A 17,220-nucleotide genomic window follows, 5' to 3' on the forward strand; every position below is an offset into this window, starting at 1 on the left:
GTTGTCCTCCAACTCCTCCAACGCTTTTTTTTTTTTTTTTTTTCGCATTTGTTTCCCTGTGTAGAGTACAACTTCAGAGCCCTTAAGACTTAGACATCTGAAAATGTTCTGATAGTGTATTTGGATTCTTTTCCAGAAACACTTTATGTTCATGACTCCTCCTTAAACTAAGTTAACAACACTGGTACTTGGTGAGATTTCCAATTTTCTGGATAAGGCAACTGAGGTAGAAAAGCCACACCATCTTGTATTCACTTCAGGAGATAAAAAAGGAGAAAAATGAAAGCAAAATAATAGCTTTTCTCTCTCTCTGCTTCAACATCCATAGTGATTGTGGTGTTATGTATCTCCCTGAGACCCCAGACCTGTTCTCCTGAGCTTCCTCCATCTGCAGAGGTCATTCCCTTCAGACTGCAAGCTACCCAGGGAAAGCATTTGCCAAGAACTTCTCGTGGTTCCAGAGCAGAGGGACAGGGTGGTATCATGGCAATCCTTACATCAGCTGGCTGGGCAGGGTGAGGTGAAGGTGATGTTCTTCTCATGTCCAGCTTGGTGTCATATTTCCACAGCAGCCAGCAGCAGCTGGTAATTGGGGAAAGAATATAGAAGAGGTCAAGTATGAAAGGACACTTTGCTGATATTTCCTCTGAGCTTTAGGCACTCTGAGGCATAGGGATTTCCAGAAAACAGAGTTTGCATTTGCATTCTTTGGCTTATTGAGTCTTGATGGGCTTTCTATGAATTCTTCTAATTACTTGTTGAACCATTCATAGTTTTGTCATACACAACAACCTGTGATAATGAATTCTATGATTCAGTTATGTAGTGTAATAAAATGTTTCTTTTTGTAAAATCTTCATAGCAATTTCATTAGGTGCCCCTACTTCTTTTACCATGAGAAATGCGAATAGTTTTTCACTGATCTATTTTCTGCTTACCTACATTCTATTATTTTTTCTGCTTTCCTAGAAAGCTGGAACTCAACACCTTTGTTGCTTTTCTCAGTACGTTTTCTGAGTACATTGCATCTTTTTTTTGAGACTGTGTGACCAGCAGTACAATCTATATTGATTTGAAGAATATACAGAATAGTGTAACTATATTTTTTCTAATAATTCATATTTATTTTGCCTTTTTGATGTTTATTGACTGACATTTTCATATATCTCTATTGGATAGCTCATGTAAAGCTCATCACTGTGTATGTATAAACATGGTTAGGCACTTAGAGGAAAATTTGTCTTTACTCTGCATTTATTAACAGTTAATTTACCTTGCTGCTTTATATTTTGTATTATGAAACAGTTTTAACTCTTTCCAGAATATTTTACTTTTCCACATAATTTTGCATCATCAGCGAACTCCATCACCTTCTTATTCTCTCCTTAGCCTTATAATGCAGTAAATTCAAAAGCATGCATCTCTGTTGGGCTGCATTGAGAATATTTCTTCCTCTGCTGGGAAAGGAAGCCTGGGCTCTTGCTTACTGTACTTTAAACAATCCTAAATGATGAGCCATCTTGTCCTACAACAGCTTCATTTCCTTGCTGCAGACTTTGTAAAAAACTTCCGGAAAGTACAAGTACACTGCTATCAACAGATTGTTCTTATCCAAATGATTATCAGCTCCTATAGAAAATTATAGATTTGCCAACCACTATGAAAACAGTTGTTGATTTTTTGTTTTACTTATTCCAGATGTCTTCTAACTTTATTATTACAATTTCTTATTATTTCTAATTTCTAATTATTATTATTATTACAATTTCTTCATGAAGTCAGAGGTCCTTTTACACCACAGAGTCCATCAAAGCTTTCTGCATAAAAAAAAATCAAAACAAAAAGAAAGTTACTGAGGATATAAAACAAGCCTAAATTATTAAAAGATTGTGGTGCTCGGTTTTTTCAGAATTGCTTTAGTGATCCTGTCCTAGCTTCAGATAGGACAGAGCTCATTTTCTTTTTAGTAGCTGGTACAGTGCAGTGTTTTGAATTCAGCATGAGAATAATGTTGATAACACACGGATGTTTTGGTTGTTGAACACTGCTTACTCTGAGTCAAGGACTTTTCACAACCTCATGTTCTGCCAGTGAGGAGGTGCAGAAAAACTGGAAGGGACCACAGCCAGGGCAGCTGACCTAAACTGGCCAGAGGGATATTCCACACCATAGAATGTCATGCCAAGTGTATGAACCGGGAGAGTTACCTGAAAGGGGGCTGATCAGTGCTCGGGAATGGGGTCAGCAGGTAGTGAGCAATTGTGTTGTGCACCACTTGTCCTTCCTGGGCTTCACATTTCTCCCTCCTTCTTCTTTTTATTACAATTATTATTAGTTGTATTATTAGTATTTATTATTATTATTATCTTTTACTTCGGTAATTATTATTATCTTTTACTTTGTTTCAGTCATTAAACTGTTCTTATCTCAATTCATGAGTACTATTTTCTTTTCTTTCCTGATTCCCTTCCCCATCCCATTGGTGGAGGAGGAAGAGTGCCACAGGGGATCCTTTCCTTCTGCTGGTGCGAGGTCTGCTGCATGTGTGCCTCAGGGATGGTAGGGACTGTCTCCACCAGTCTCCTCCTCAGAGCCCCTGATAGTTTATAACCTTTCTACCCCCTCTTTAGCTGTGCCACCCTGCTGAGCAGCTCATCCCCCCTGGCTTCAGGATCCATCTCTCCTGCCCTCCTGTGCCAGTGCCAGGCTCTGGCAGACGGACACCTGGGCGTTCTCATGGCAGCTCCATCTGTGTCAGCTCCAGAGCACTGGAGCAGCCTGGGAGGTTCTTCAATGACACTGAGATATCAGCCATAGCCAAGGCAGAACTTCAACGACAGATTAGTAGGAACTCAAGCTCCGATTCAAATAACTGAATTTTTTCTTTGTATTTAATACAAAAATAGATCAAGGCTAGACAATATTTATTTTTCCCTTCTCACTGAGGTTTGTTGACTATACTAAGGTTCATGATAAACTAGTATGCTGTATGTATTTCCAACATAGCCTAATTTATTAATATTAGGACCTATAGTTGGAAGAAATAAGCTTTTGACTTCTGAGAAATACAACAGCCTGGTTCCCTGATAAAAAGCACGTCACTAGTGCTTCACCCTTAACCTCTGTCTGTCAAATCACTTACAAATTCCAAGTCTTTATCCTGAAGCACTGGTGTAAAAAACCTTGACAGATAACCATTAATTACCTATGAAAAGAACTGTTCTTTTGAGATTTTGTACACAATATATGTTCACAATATTTCATCCTTAGATGAAATACAAGGAAATGCAAGGCAAGAAATACCTTTTACAATTTTAAATGAAGCCTACAGAAGATCTCATCTAAACAAATAGAAGGAAATTAATAAGAGGCAAGTAGGATCTATAAAACTGTGTATATGCATAGGTTCTCAGTGGTGTGTACAGCCTTGCAGCTAAATGCAGCTGAACACAAGAGAGACAACACACTGCAAATCATTTCAGAGGAAATTGTGACAGTAATCAAAGCCAAGATAATAAAACATGGGAGAGATACAGGAGTTAAGATAGGAAATCTCAGGGGAAAAAACTACTGAATAAAGGATCGAGTTTCTTAAATCAGAGATAATACAGTAATGGACAGCCTTCAAATGATTTAGCTAGCTAGATGCAGTGGATTTGATTTTTGAGGATAATTTGTAGTAATTATCTCCAAAAGGACAGAATGAATAACCATCCACAAGTTTTCTACATGATATTATGGGAGCAAATGAATCAGGCATATGCTTGTGATGTGGTGCCAGTGGGGGAGGGGAGAGACACCAGATGTTCCTTAAGAAGCAAGATTTAACAAGAAAGAAAAAGCAGAACTTCCTTCTACTAAGATCAACATACTTCTTATGGGCTTTCATTCAAAAGAAAATTTCAAGAATGTCCTGCACAAATGTAGGTGGCTCGGGAAAAGGTATGTACAAAAGGCTTTCATATGCTTACTTTACTTAAGGGAAACAACCAGAATAAAAACAGGTAGCAGACAGGAACAGAATTCAGTCTTTTTTTTAACTAATCCTTAATCCTAGAATGCACTGCCTAAGCAGGAGCAAGTAAAATAGAAAATCAGTAATTCTTATTAGAATAAAAAAATTTCCAATCAGAAGAATCAGCTGTTTCCATTAGCCTTATTCTAGTTTAAGATAAATTCTGATTATATTTTCGACCCATTTTTCTAGTAAATATATCTGTACTTTAGATGGCATTTCTACATAGAACTGACTGTTCATCACTGTTCTTAAGGCTGTGTTTTCCAGGTGTCTGAGAAGAATAATTTTGTTCTAGTGAATTGAAAGGATCTTGTGTCTTAGATATCTTCAGGTCTAAATGTTGCAATGAAAATACATAACCTATTACTAAAAGCCATAATGTTTTCTGAATTGGAAACTCATTTGGTGCCAACCAAACGTAATGAGAACATGTGACAAGCAGTTCATTATTTCTTCAAACAGACAGAACCAGTTCATTATATCATTTTAAAGACATTATTTATTTGAAGATTATTAGTGTTATAACCCCAAGAAGGACTCTGGATTTCTAAAGTATGTGGCTTTTCCTATAAACATGAGGAATAGAATACAGCCGGTCATGAGGTGGTGAGATATTGATCACAAAACATTTTTCTTATTAATATTATAAATCAAGGCTTTAGTTTGAAATCTGAGTTGTGTTATGATTGCTTAGTCTTCAGAAATAGAATAGAACCAGACTGAACTTTAACAACTGTATCCTACAAGAGGGACATTCTATTTTATCATGAACCAGCCAGTCAATGTAAAAAGTGAATTGGAATCTGGCTCTATTGTTTCTCAGCAAGTACAAGCAACCTCCTTACAGGAATACAGTGCATTAACAACTTGATAAGCATTTAGTGAGTGTTAAGGAAAAAACAGTTACACTTATATGGCAAAAAGGAAAAAAATATTAAGTTAATACTGTTTGCTTATGATGCAAATATCTGATGAATAATCAATTTTCTGAACACCTTTCATAAGCAATTATTTATCATTTGCATAATTTATGCCTCTGTGGAGGATGAGATTAGCTAGTAAATACTACAGAGTCATCAATTATACTGTCAGTGTTTTCCACATTCAGTTGCAAAACACATGATGAAAGCAAAATAATGTCAGTGAGCTGATGACACAAAGACAGAAGACATGTACTGAAAACTGACTCTGTTCAGCAAGTGGCATAACTAGTGAACATCCTTAAAATGTATGGCTGTCTCTATGAACATGCATTCATACTGCCTTGGGTCCAAATTCAGTTTCATACAACTCCCTGAAAGAACAGAGTGTTCTGTTTATAATGAGCCACTACTGACCAGAAAAATACGAACTGAAGACCTGGAGGTCATTTCATGTTTATTTGATAAGGTAGTCTATATAAAGAGCTGTGTAATTGCAGCTGAAACTAAAGTTCTGCTGTAAACATGGAGAAGTCCCCATATGATAAGCATTTGTTCTCAAGCCATGTTTGAAAACTTCCATGTTGATATCACCGATATTCTAACAAATGTTGACATGTTATTGTAGAATAGATCATTTCAACATCCAAACATAAGTATACTTTGGGAAAATAAGAAAAATACATATTTAATCTTCGAATTTTCATTTTTGCAATGCTAATTATTTCACTGTTTTATGAAAAAAAAAGCATAAGTACAAATTGGATGGTGACTATGATTCTGTAATTTTGCAGAGAAGCTGGGCAACAAAGCTTGTTATTTACCTGAATCTCTGAAAATTCAGACCATATACAGCTGAAATTGGGGACATCCAAAAGTGTCAAAAAATTGTGGCATGTTTTTGAAATCTGATAAAGTTATTTTGCAAGATGAGGTTAACTGGAGTAAAATCTCCTTAATTTATACTCACTTCTGTTGGGTTTCATATGCTTAGTATGCATTCCTGTAACTATGCTATATATGCCAGTACAGGACACTTGTGAATCAATTAACATTTTTCATATAAATGTATTACAGTAATGCCCCAGATTTGATTGTTCGTTTTATTTGCATGGTGTTTCTATCTTTACTATCTAAATTTAAATTATTGTATGAAGATTTTTGAAATTTGGCTAGAAAAGCAGAAATTGCTTTGTCCCTAAAGTTGAAATGGACTTGGGCTGTCCTAATTATAAATCATCTATTTTGGAGTAGATTAGATAGCGAACAAACAAAACCATAATATTTATGTATTCAACTTCTTGGTAAAAACACAAAATCACACGATGAATGTTATAGTACTTAGCTGTTATGAAATTAAACATAAAAAGCAGTGCATCATTTGATGCTAAAATATACTGTAAGGGTAGCTGAGATGCCTAAGGTCCAAATGTTCTCCTCAGCCTGGAGAAACCTCATATCTAGGTGTGGTACTTTTATCTTATACAGCTTCTTAAGAAATTAAAGATTTTTTGAGCCATATTTGAAATACTAACATAGCAGGCATTTGATTCAGTTTTCTACTAAGAAAACAGCTCTCCTACAAGAGATGCTCTTACAGCTTCTTGTCTTTTCCAGTGTTATTTCAAGAGTAATTGTATACAAAAAATAACCTATACTTGAAGTATCCCAGTCCAGAATCAGGGACTGCCAAATTCCCTTGCTGCCCGTGTTTATTCTATCTTATCCCTTCAGAGTGACATTTTCTGCTGAACAGTGAACACCGTTGGTGGTCAGGGGCCCATATCATTTCAATCTTACAGGGAGCTGGTTAGTAAAATCAGAATTATATCCATACCTGCTGAAGTCTGAAATTCCAGGTTTGCCATTTCTGAAGCTAGTATGCAGATGGGAGTTTCTTTCTTTTTGAGTGCCTAATCTGAAAAGAGAATGTGGTACTGTGAAACCTTATTAACAGCCACACCTAGCCCACAGTTCTCTATGAAGAACCTGCTTTAAACACACCCATTTACTTGGTGTCACCTACTGGTTATCTCTTTTTAATTTCTCCCAAATTTATACCGACACTGAATTTCCTTTTGGAATAATTTGAACATTCTTAATCACCAAAATAGATCTGTGCAAATGTTTTTTTGCTTCTAGAACTGTGTACTTCCATACTTCATCATTCAAATTAGTTTGTTCCTAGGGAAATAGACCTGAGAATGTGGGAGTTCTGCATGCCTGAGTTCTGGTCCCTCCTTCAGGGACTGCACGTGCATTCTACATTCTGTTCAATTTTTATTGAAACTGTATTGGAAACAGAGTGCAGTATGTTTTTCTGTGTCTTAAGAGTTTACCTTTTTCACAAGGAAACAAAAACCCAAACAAATCCTGAATTATTTTTCATTACTAAAAATAGATTTCATTAAAAATTAAGGAAGAGGTTAAGTTTTTAAGAAATTCTAATTCAAATTCATTTTTTTGCCAATTAAGGGTTTTGCAACACACAAATGATAGTGTCTTGACCAGAGGTGGTATTTAGAATACTTAACAAAGGCATGCAGCATCCTCAGAGTATTACATGGCAGTCAGTGCCTCCAGAATGACTAAGGAAGCTTAAATGGGTCAGTTGGTTCAAGCTGCCAGAATTACATACTTGCCTAGAGGTTGTTTATATACAAATGAACGCTGACTAATTGCCAAATGACTGACACCTAGACTGTCATGTGCAAACCCCCTTTCTCACAAAATAGAGTGAAGGGTTTCTGTTACTGCCTGGTGCACTTCTGCCTGCAGCTTGGTCGCACTGCAAATTTGGCATATTTTTTGCAAGAGGCCCATATCCTGTACAGCAGGCACGTGAACTGGCCCAGCCCTAAGGAAGTTAAACAGCATCTGTTGGCATTTTGCTGGATTAGTAGCTACAATTTGCACTTATTTTCACAAGCAACAAATCTATCCATGAAAAATTGATAAAGCTGCCACTTGCTATGTTTTTATCTTTTTATTCTCCTATGAAATACTTTTATATAGAATTACATATTCATACTTTGGAAATACTCTTATCTCACTGTGTCCTTTTCTATCTTACCAAAATGGATTCTTGGTCTCTTTCCCATCTTTTAGGTTGCAGCTCAATCAGTTCTCTACCTGCTCTGGTTTAGGATTTGGAGATCCAGCTACAAGACCAGGTTGTGCAATAGATTAGCATAATGTGTTAGGAAATATTACATCATAAATGCAGACATATTCTCTCAGACACTTCTGCTGCTACTGAACGTGGGTTTGTGTATAATACCAATATGAAGGCATCTCTATTTGTGCAGTCTGACTTCTCATTTTGAGCTAATATACACCGGCACTGAAGACACAGAGGCTGGCATGAAACTTCCTCTCTCTCTCCCTCCCTCCCTTTCCGCTCTCCTAGCCGCTTAGACTCATCTCTTGTTTTGCAACTTGTGTTTCTTCAGGTGTTTACACACAACTCAGAGAGATCTGGAGATCAAACTGGGGATAATTGTAACCTCAAAACAAAATAATAACAAATTAAAAAAAAAAGTTTAGTTAGTTTTTACTAAACTAAAAGCTACTTTTAAATTGATCAGCTTTACAACACAGTTCATTCACCTGCCAAATGAATCTTTGTGCTTACATTCATAGCATAGGAACAGAAACAAGCAATTAAAAGCAAGTAGGACCAGTTCCTTTTTTTGGACGGACAGTTTTAAGTGGCTGAGTTACAGAGAGACTCTTTTCTCTATTGATACCACAGGCCAGAAGATAAACCCAGAAGAGATCCTTGTTGCACATTCAGAGATCAGATTTATTAGTCCTCCTCAGCAAAATCCTGGCTGTTTCCAGACATTTTGAGGACAGAAAGGTAGAATGATCTGTAAAGGTGTTCAAGATCACTGTAAATGCAAAAAAAAAAAAATAGAATTTAGAACCAATCTAGATTGGATGTTAAGGAAAATTTCTTCATCAAAAGGATCGTCAAGCCTTGGAACAGGCTGCTTATGGAAGTGGTAGAGTTACCTGGAGGGTGAGGCACTTAGGGACATGGTTTAGTGGTGGTCTTGGCAGTGCTGGATTGACAGTTGGACTTAATGATCTAAAGGGCCTTTTCTAACCTAAACAATTTTATGGTTTTATATATATAAAGGACTAATTCAGACCACAGAAGAAATCAATACAATGCAATCAATACAATAGCAGAGGTGTGTTTGTGGCTGGAATACTGGTGGGCAGCTGATCTGGAAGTTTCAAATGTGCTGATCATCACGTTTGTAAACTCATTTCTCATGCAAAGATGTAATAGATTTTGTCTAAAATAGAATCAGAAGGGCAAAAGACTAATCATAACTTTTTCATGGCAGAAACCCTGTCACATAAAATGAAAACTAATTACACTGCTTAGGGCAAGACATATCTGGTTGGTAGAACTGTTTATATTCTAAACATCTACTGGTACTTAGACCATGCAGTGACTACAGTTTCAGATTTATTCATAGTCTTGGAACAGACAGATTACTCACCCATTTCTACTGGGAGATCTTGGGAAAAAGTAACTGGAGCTAATTCTGTCAAAATTCTCTTGTTCTCTTTCAGTGAAAGGTTTTATTTGAAAAAATCTTGAACATCATTATCTCCTCAGCAAGAACAGATATGAGCAGCAGAAAGGTTGATTTGAATGTACCGTTTAAATCAAGTAACCCTCAGAAATCAGCACTCTAAAATGCTGACATTAAACTCTGATTTAATTGAGCAGCTGCTACAAGTGAATAGGAGTTGAAATAGCTCAGCACTTTGTTCGACTGTTCTGCATGTACACAATAGATTTGGCTCAACACGAGCATTTTTTATTAAACAATGCCTTCATTTGCAGCTAGATGCAGCATATAATTGTATCATACTCATATTAGAATATAAGCATGTTAGCTTACATTTCTGTGTTCTCAAGGTTTATGGCACAGGTATAAATATCATTATATGGCTGTTCTTTCAGCCTCAAAACATGCAGGACACATCGTAAGGCAGATCTTAATAATGACATTCAGTGCCTTAGGTATTTAGTTTTCTGTGAAACTGTTGGATCATGTTTCGATTAGTCTTATTTTTTCAAAATTTAAAAAAGTTTTAAGAATTATGGGGATGAAGAATGCAAAAGTACAAATAAATGCCACAAATCAGATGTCTTTTTGAAAAAGAAAGCAAACGTATATACCTAGTAAGTTTTGCTGGAAGTCTAAGGTGACCTAGTGGGTTCAAAGGTTGAGTCGGGTATGGATGTTGGCAAACACCCAAAGGAGGGCACCGGGACATGGCGGCTGGCACGGGCAAGGATGGTGGCATCCCACGGCAGGGACACCCAGAGAAAGGCACAGAGCTGCAAAACCACACGGTGTCACGGCTGGTCCCGTTTTACACTTACAGTGCAAAAACATCTTCCTATCCACGACTGTGAAAAGATTTAAGAGATTGCCCTGATTTTCACGCTTGGGAACGCTGAGACAGGAAAGCTGGAAGTTCATAGAAAGCGTTGCAGCACGTGGTTGTAAAGCACCGAGCTTCCACGAAACACACCCAACTGCCCGAACTGTGGGTGAGTCCATAGGGATGTAGAGGTGGCCGTGAGGCTCCCCGAGGCCAGAAGGAAGCGGTGTCCCGGGTGTCCCGGGTGTCCCGGGTGTCCCGGGTGTCCCGGGCGTCCCGGCGACAAGCGCTCGGCCGCCGGCCGTTCCCGGCCCCGCCCCGCGGCGGCGGCGCGGCCCCTTTAAAAGGGGGCGGGGCCGCGCCAAAGTTTGCCCAAGTTGCGGCGCGGGCCGGCGGCGCGCGGGTCCCGGCCCGGCCATGGCGCCCCCCGGCCGGTAGCGCCGCCATGGACTCGCTGACCGCCCTCACCGGCAAGGGCGGCCGCCTGCTTCGCGGCACCGCTAGCCGCCTCTGGGGCGCCGTGCCCGGTGGCTTCCGCCACAGCCGCTGCCAGGATGGCCGGAGCCGCGGGGAGCCGGGCCCCGCCAAGCCGACGCCAGGTACCGCTGGGGAAGGGGTCGGGGGTGCGGGAGTGGCCGGAGGGCAACGGTGGGCAACGGGCGGCCTGGGCCTCCCCGGGCAGCGGGCGCGGCCACTCGCCCCTGCGAGTCTTCTTAGAGTGCGAAAGCTTCGGGGGGAAGCGAGAGAGAGCGGGAGCAGCCGGGGGAGAGGGTCCCTTCTGAGCCGGGAGCGGCCCGCCGTGTCCCGGGCTCGCAGCCGAGCCAGTCAGGGAGACCGACAGGGGCTGGTGCCCTGCTCCCGAGGCGGCGGGGAAGGAGGCGCAGGGCGGGCGGGGAAGGGCCGGCACATGGGCCGGGGCCGGGTACTGCCGGGGCAGCGCCGCGGAGGGGTTGCGCTGGGGCTGCGTCTAACAGCAGTAAACCGACTGAGCGTCCTAATTTCTGTGACACAACTCCTCCACTTCCTTTGCTAACTTCCTTTTCCTGGTATTTTTGCAGACTAGGGTGTAGAAAAGGTCCTTTGGACCTTTGGAGATGTCCTTTGTGTACGGGGTTGTTTCTACCTCTCAGGTGCTCCTGAGGAGCAGGCAGCATTACTGGGAAGTAGGCTCGGGGATGCTAAGGATAGAGACAGCATCTCTGCCGCTCAGTGGCCAAACAGGTCAGCCAGGAGACAGTAGGAGGTGACTCCCTGTCCTGTGCCTAGAGTAAGAGGGCTGCTGTTGGTATAGGTGTTGTAAGTATGTAATGTGAGCACTTATATTGGCAAGAAATACCATGAAAACTGGAGAGGTGGTCAGTGAATGCATACACACCTCTTTATGCAGAAGAGGAGCACAGTGAGAACTCTAGAGAGGTAATGCTATTGATTGGGAGTTTAAAACAAGTCATGACACAACTAGTAAGAGCAGCATGATCTAATGATTGCTTGGAAGGAAAAAGGCATATGAAGTTAAGTTTGTGAAAGTATTTTGTAATAAATAAAGAGGCATATAGAATAAATAGTAAATGTTTTCCTCTTTTTCCCTGTTTTGAGAAGCTCTGTGTGAAGTGGATGAATTAATGTTTGTGATAGTTTTTAGATGAAGTTGAAGCCAGGTCTCTCCTGAAATGAAATTTTAAAATACATTGAGTTGCTTTGTTACTATACGTTATTTTGGAAGAGTAAAATAGTTGTTTTCCTTGAAGATGATTTGCAGAAAGAAGGGAAATTAGGTCTTGTACTCAGCGTAGCAGACAAGGTGCTAGGAATGCCCATGCAGCTAGTCAGATGTAGATGGTGTTTCCTTGTGTGCGTTGGATCACACTTCTTGCACAGAAAGGATAATTGGTAACTGGCTGTATTTACAATGCCACTCTTTATTTATTTCACGTCCCTCCCTGCAGCGTACACAGAGAAAGAAACAGTAACTTGTTTTTCAGCAGTGAAATGAAGTTCCTTGAACAAGGCCTCTGCAAACAGTTAAAGACTTTTTGACAAAGATTACTTACAGTCTTTTGCTGGACCAAAATAGCAGTAAAATGCTTTAGCGTCTTCTGGTTTTGTTTAATCCCTTAGAAAGCCTAGTATAAAGCATCTCCTATGATACATGGGATTTCTTGGATGGAAAGGCTCTATTTTTCCCCCTCTTCTTCTGGGAGAAGGGATTAACTTAACCCCAAAACATCACAATGCAGTCTTTTTTCTCTAGATTTGAGCAGCAAATGTATTTTCTCAGATGCTTTCATAATGTAATGTTTAAAATTTGTGTTAATGACAAGTTCCAGAATGCAGGGTGAGGTTCTGAGTATATGGACTTTGATGTGCCTTTTTCCTCAGTAGGCAAAGCACACTGCACAAGGCAAGTAGACCTTGGCCCTCCCGTGCTGCCTTCCCCTTCACAGGATTTCTCTCAGTTATGGGCAGAAACAAGTTCTTGTGACTGTAGAATTCTTCTGTCAAGCATTTTGCTGGCTTGCATAAACCACCTATGCTCTGGTAATGGGTTCTGTGGAAGCTGTAACAATTATTACAATGCTTCACTTGAAATCAAACTTCTGTTTTAATTAGAGATGGGTCTCCTGGAGTTAGCTAAAGACTTAATGGAGATTCTAAATGCTTGAAATGCTTAGTCTCTGCAGTGTTCTGGATCCAGGCCTACCTATTCCTGTAGTTTTTCTTCCCCATTTAAAACTTTCAGTGGTGGTTTGGGTTTTTTGTGTGTTTTTTTTTGATTTTGTTTTTGCTTGATTCACTTGTGGCTGTGCATTACATAAGAGACTAGTTCTTCATAAGTGCCTCAAAACTATGTTTCAACTTCTCTGGAATAAAAATCAACCTTCTTTAGCTTGTACAATGAAGTATGTCAATGTAATTAATGTAATATTAATAATTTTACCTTTACTGTTTTCATGCTTGTCTTTTTGAACAGCTGAAACTCTTCTCTATCAGGTTTCCTAGTTCAGGGAAGCAAGTCTACTCAAATGCTATGCTTTAAATCACTGTTTTGGATACATGCAGAACAATCTATAGTATTTCTTAGTAGGGAGAAAGGACACACTGGACGACAGAGTAGTGTCATAGGAGGTTTGTAAACCTGTTTATCCGGTTTACACTGTTTGTGTCAGCGGCCTAGTCAGTGAAAAAACTTCATAAAGATTTTCTGTCTTTTAATGGTTGTGATGGAGGATAAAAATGCAAATATAATCAGAAAATCAAGAGAAAGCATCTGGCTTTAGTAAAGACTGGTATTGTCAGTGTGTAAACTTAGTCTTTTTTTAAAAAGGTCTGTAAGCTTTGAAATATAATTTCTAATACAATCTATTGATAATTCATAGGAAGAGCTATATGTGTGCATTCAAGCCTAGAAGCTTTAGCTAGAATAGCATCATTTTCTTATTTATTGCTATGTACTATAGGTATTAGCATGCTGAAGTTGCATGTGGTTTTAGTTGCTTTAAGATGCAACTCAAGGCTTTAGGGAATGTGTGATTAAGAATTACCTTTTCTGCAGAATTAACTTGAATGTTCAGTTTAATTTGAGTCTTATCTATACAAACCTTTAACTTAAATGAGCCAACAGCACATTGCATAGTTGAGTCTGCTATTTGTTTTGCTGTGTAAGGAGAGTGTGACCAGCAGTGAGTGACATGGTTTTGCATGTTTTCTGTGACACTGCTGAAGCTATACATTGAATGTACTCTTTGGTTTGTGCACCACTGTTAAGGAGGGCTGCTGGAGGAGCTACAGGGTCCAGCCAGGACACAGGACCTGTGAGGAGGGGTGGAGGGAGCTGGGCCTTAGTGATGCAGAGAGAGACCGAAGCAATCTAATTATGCCCTGCATCTACCTAGAGGGACACACTCTTCTCAGTGCTAAGAGATCAAGGAGGAGCAGCAGCCATGAGTTTTAGCTTAGGATGTTCAAACTGGACAATAGAAAAAAACTTCACACGGAGTGATCCATCACTGGGACAGCTTTAAACTGACCTGATTTCATGCTATAACCCTTTGATTCTGTGAGGATATACTTTCATACATGGAGTCTTATGCTTCTTCCTCCTACGTATTTTCACCTCACTTCTCTCTGTGGTCACTTCATGGAGGAAGAAGATATACTGCAAGGGTAGTGCTGACTTCCTCTGGTGGCTCTCATCAAGTACAGAAGTTAAAAACAGTGATTCAGGGACTCCTCTCAACCAGTCTGTCAGGGAAGTTCTTCTGCTGCTTTCTATTGAAACTTTTGTTGTTGTTGTTTTTCTCCCTCAGGTTCAACTTGATTGTTCAGTTCTGAACCTTGTGGCCTGTGGGTTTATTTACATTTCTTTCATACCAGCTTTGGAGTCTCGATTGGTAAGGTTACCATACACAGTATATCTAGTAAACTGTGTGACCTGTCAGTCCTCTGTACTATGGATAAGGTAGCAGCAGTACATTAGAAAGATAAATTTGCAGTGCCAACTTATGATACATTTTTTAAGTCCTGCTATTAAAGTTAGTATCTTTCTTTCTAAAAACTTATCTTAGAGTAAGTAAAGCAAATTCAAGAATAAGGCAAGTTATTTTCTCATTTCATCCTTATTCAGTACCTCATTTTTAAGAAATTACCAGGTGTATGATAAAGTAGAAATGAGGATTCAAACTGAGGAGATGCACTTTTGTGAGTTTTCTTGTACACACTGTTCCGGATGAAGCACATATGAAATGTACCAACACCCTTTACAAAGACGCCAATGCTTTGCTTTCATGTCTGAAAATAATTCAGTTGGTACAGGCATAAGAAGCAAATGTGGTCTTGGAATGTATCAGGCTGGTGACTCAGTCATCTTGTGATATGTTAATGTATGCACAAGCTCTTCTTCAGGCTTCTGCACTACTCGTGTACAGGATTTCTTGAGTATTCCCTTGGTACATGTGGTGTTAAATGATCTTTTACTTCAGGTTCTGCTTGGTACTATTGTATCTTTCCCTGCTTTTATTCCTCCAAGCTTTGGAACTTCAGAATTCATTGTGTATCCTTTTGCCCAGCCTTTGCTGTTGCTTGTCCTTTTGAATTTGTCTGCTGATGTGCAACTGAACTGTGTTTAAAAACTATTCCATTGGGATCTCATTAATATACTACTCCATTCTCCTGATTTCTATTTCTCTCTCCCCTTTACTGAATTTTTTACATATTTCACAATTCTTTATCCAGTTTTTCTGTTCATCAGGATTCTGATGTATCAAATGTTTAACTGAAGTTTATAACCTAATCTAGCAGATGACTGAAACATAAGTTTTCTCTGGTATTCTGGTATTCCTTGACTGTATTGCATTTTTGTTTTAATGTGTCATGTTGGTTGTGTTTTTGTCTTAATTTTTCTGGTTAATTTCCATCTCTAACATTCAAACAGTTTAGAAGGTGATATTTTATTGAGAACCTGGGTACTCATAGCAGCATTTCAGCTCACTACATGTATGAGTAATAAGTTTCTGTTGATCAGTAAGCAACACGCCTTGTGTTATATGTGTAAATCTCCCTGTGACTTTGTTTGGTGGGGTGGCCTTATGAATCTGTATTGCCTGCCAGAAAAATGGAAGGAATCATAGTTACAGATAACTCAAATTGCAGGTAAGATCACTTAGCCCTGCTAAAGTAGGGAAGATGATGCCTTCAGATTAGATTTCTCAGTGCTTTATTCTGCTTTGGAAATGTCCACAGATGGAAACTGCACAGCTGGACTGTTCACTTAGGTTTTTTGTCTTCTGTCTACTCAGAAGCACGTTTGTTTCTTTGTCTGTTACCTTTTGTTCTCCTGCTGTATGTCACTGAAGAGACTGGTTCTGTCATCTTGATGCCTCTAGGAAAGCTATGTAGAAGGTGCAGTATGGCTGCTGTTACAGTCCTTCAAAACTACCTCTGCTTCAGACTGTAGACGCTCTGTTTTCCTGGCCTCTTCTCACAGCCCCCAGTTACCTTGGTGTCCCTTCACCGGAATAGTTTCGTTTATCTTTGCCTTCCTTATACTGAATGAGGGCAGGGAGAGGGGCACTAGAGCCAATATTCCAGAAAGCAATTGGAGTGCAAGGATAGTAGGTGTGCTCTCAGTCTGCTGACCTCTGTTCATAGTAATACCGCTGAGGATGCTGTTGGCCCTCCTTGTTTCCAGGTCATGCTTCTGGCTTCTGCCTACCAAGACCCTTGGGGTGTTTTTCCAGCAGAGCTGCTCCTTGGCTGAGCCAGTGCCAAGTGTACACCACCAAGGGCTCTTCCTTCCTGTGCAGAAGACTGTTGTCCTGCTGAATTCCTTAAGGTTCCTTTCAGCTTGCTCCCTAACCTGTCCAGGTCCCACTGAACAGCAGCCCTACCATCTATGTTGACTGGTCCCCTCAGTTTATCTGCAAACCTAATGCAATGAACTTGTACAGTAATATGTTGACTGAGGCTCTGAAATGACTCCACATCCACAGCAGGTCCCTTTTCATGTGGGCAGAGCAGTTGTAGTGCACAAGTCAGCAGGATAAGAAGACTGATTTTGAACTCTTAGAAAAGATAGGTACCATGGGCTTAAGTGTGATAAGGCAAAGTGAAAATTCTTGAAGGTGTGTAAGGATGTAACTTGATATTGCTGCTTGATGGTCAAACTGCTGGTGTGGTATTGTGTAGGCTGGAGTAAGTATGACTGATTTGGCTTAAATATCTAAAAGAGGTGGAGAGTTCTTGGAGAAGTTGACTTGCTGTATCAATAGTGCAGACAAGATTTTTGCAACTTTCCATTGAAAGGTGTATTTGGACTGCAGAGGGATTGTACAGAAGGTGGAAATTGGAGCTGGGTAGTTTCTAAGGTAC

General features: G+C 39.9%; 1 protein-coding gene and 1 long non-coding RNA gene across 23 annotated transcripts in view; one reads left to right on the top strand and one right to left on the bottom strand.

Annotated features, from left to right (window-relative positions):
* OXR1 (oxidation resistance 1) overlaps nt 1-17,220 on the top strand; it is a 258,863-nt gene that overhangs the window by 173,912 nt on the left and 67,731 nt on the right. Inside the window, exon 1 of one of the 20 annotated variants that reach the window (XM_014879330.2) lies at nt 10,730-10,952. The exons of 18 other annotated variants lie outside the window; for them this stretch is intronic. In XM_014879330.2, the coding sequence (XP_014734816.2) occupies nt 10,799-10,952 (154 nt within the window). In that variant the 5' untranslated portion in view covers nt 10,730-10,798. Of the gene's footprint in view, nt 1-10,729; nt 10,953-17,220 lie in introns of those variants that run through there. One more of the 20 variants, XM_088178210.1, reaches the window with a different exon arrangement.
* LOC148225552 (uncharacterized) lies at nt 1,237-10,607 on the bottom strand. 3 transcript variants are annotated; one of them, XR_015808255.1, is made up of 4 exons: nt 10,352-10,607; nt 8,573-8,831; nt 6,776-6,856; nt 1,237-1,817 (listed from the first exon to the last, which is right to left on the bottom strand). It is a non-coding gene; the product is annotated as an uncharacterized LOC148225552 (long non-coding RNA). The 3 variants fall into 3 exon arrangements; XR_015808253.1 differs by having other exon boundaries at nt 10,145-10,607; XR_015808254.1 differs by having other exon boundaries at nt 8,548-8,831; nt 10,145-10,607.

The sequence above is a fragment of the Sturnus vulgaris genome, chromosome 1 (assembly GCF_052056855.1).
Source record: "Sturnus vulgaris isolate bStuVul1 chromosome 1, bStuVul1.hap1, whole genome shotgun sequence".
Classification (NCBI taxonomy): Eukaryota; Metazoa; Chordata; class Aves; order Passeriformes; family Sturnidae; genus Sturnus; species Sturnus vulgaris.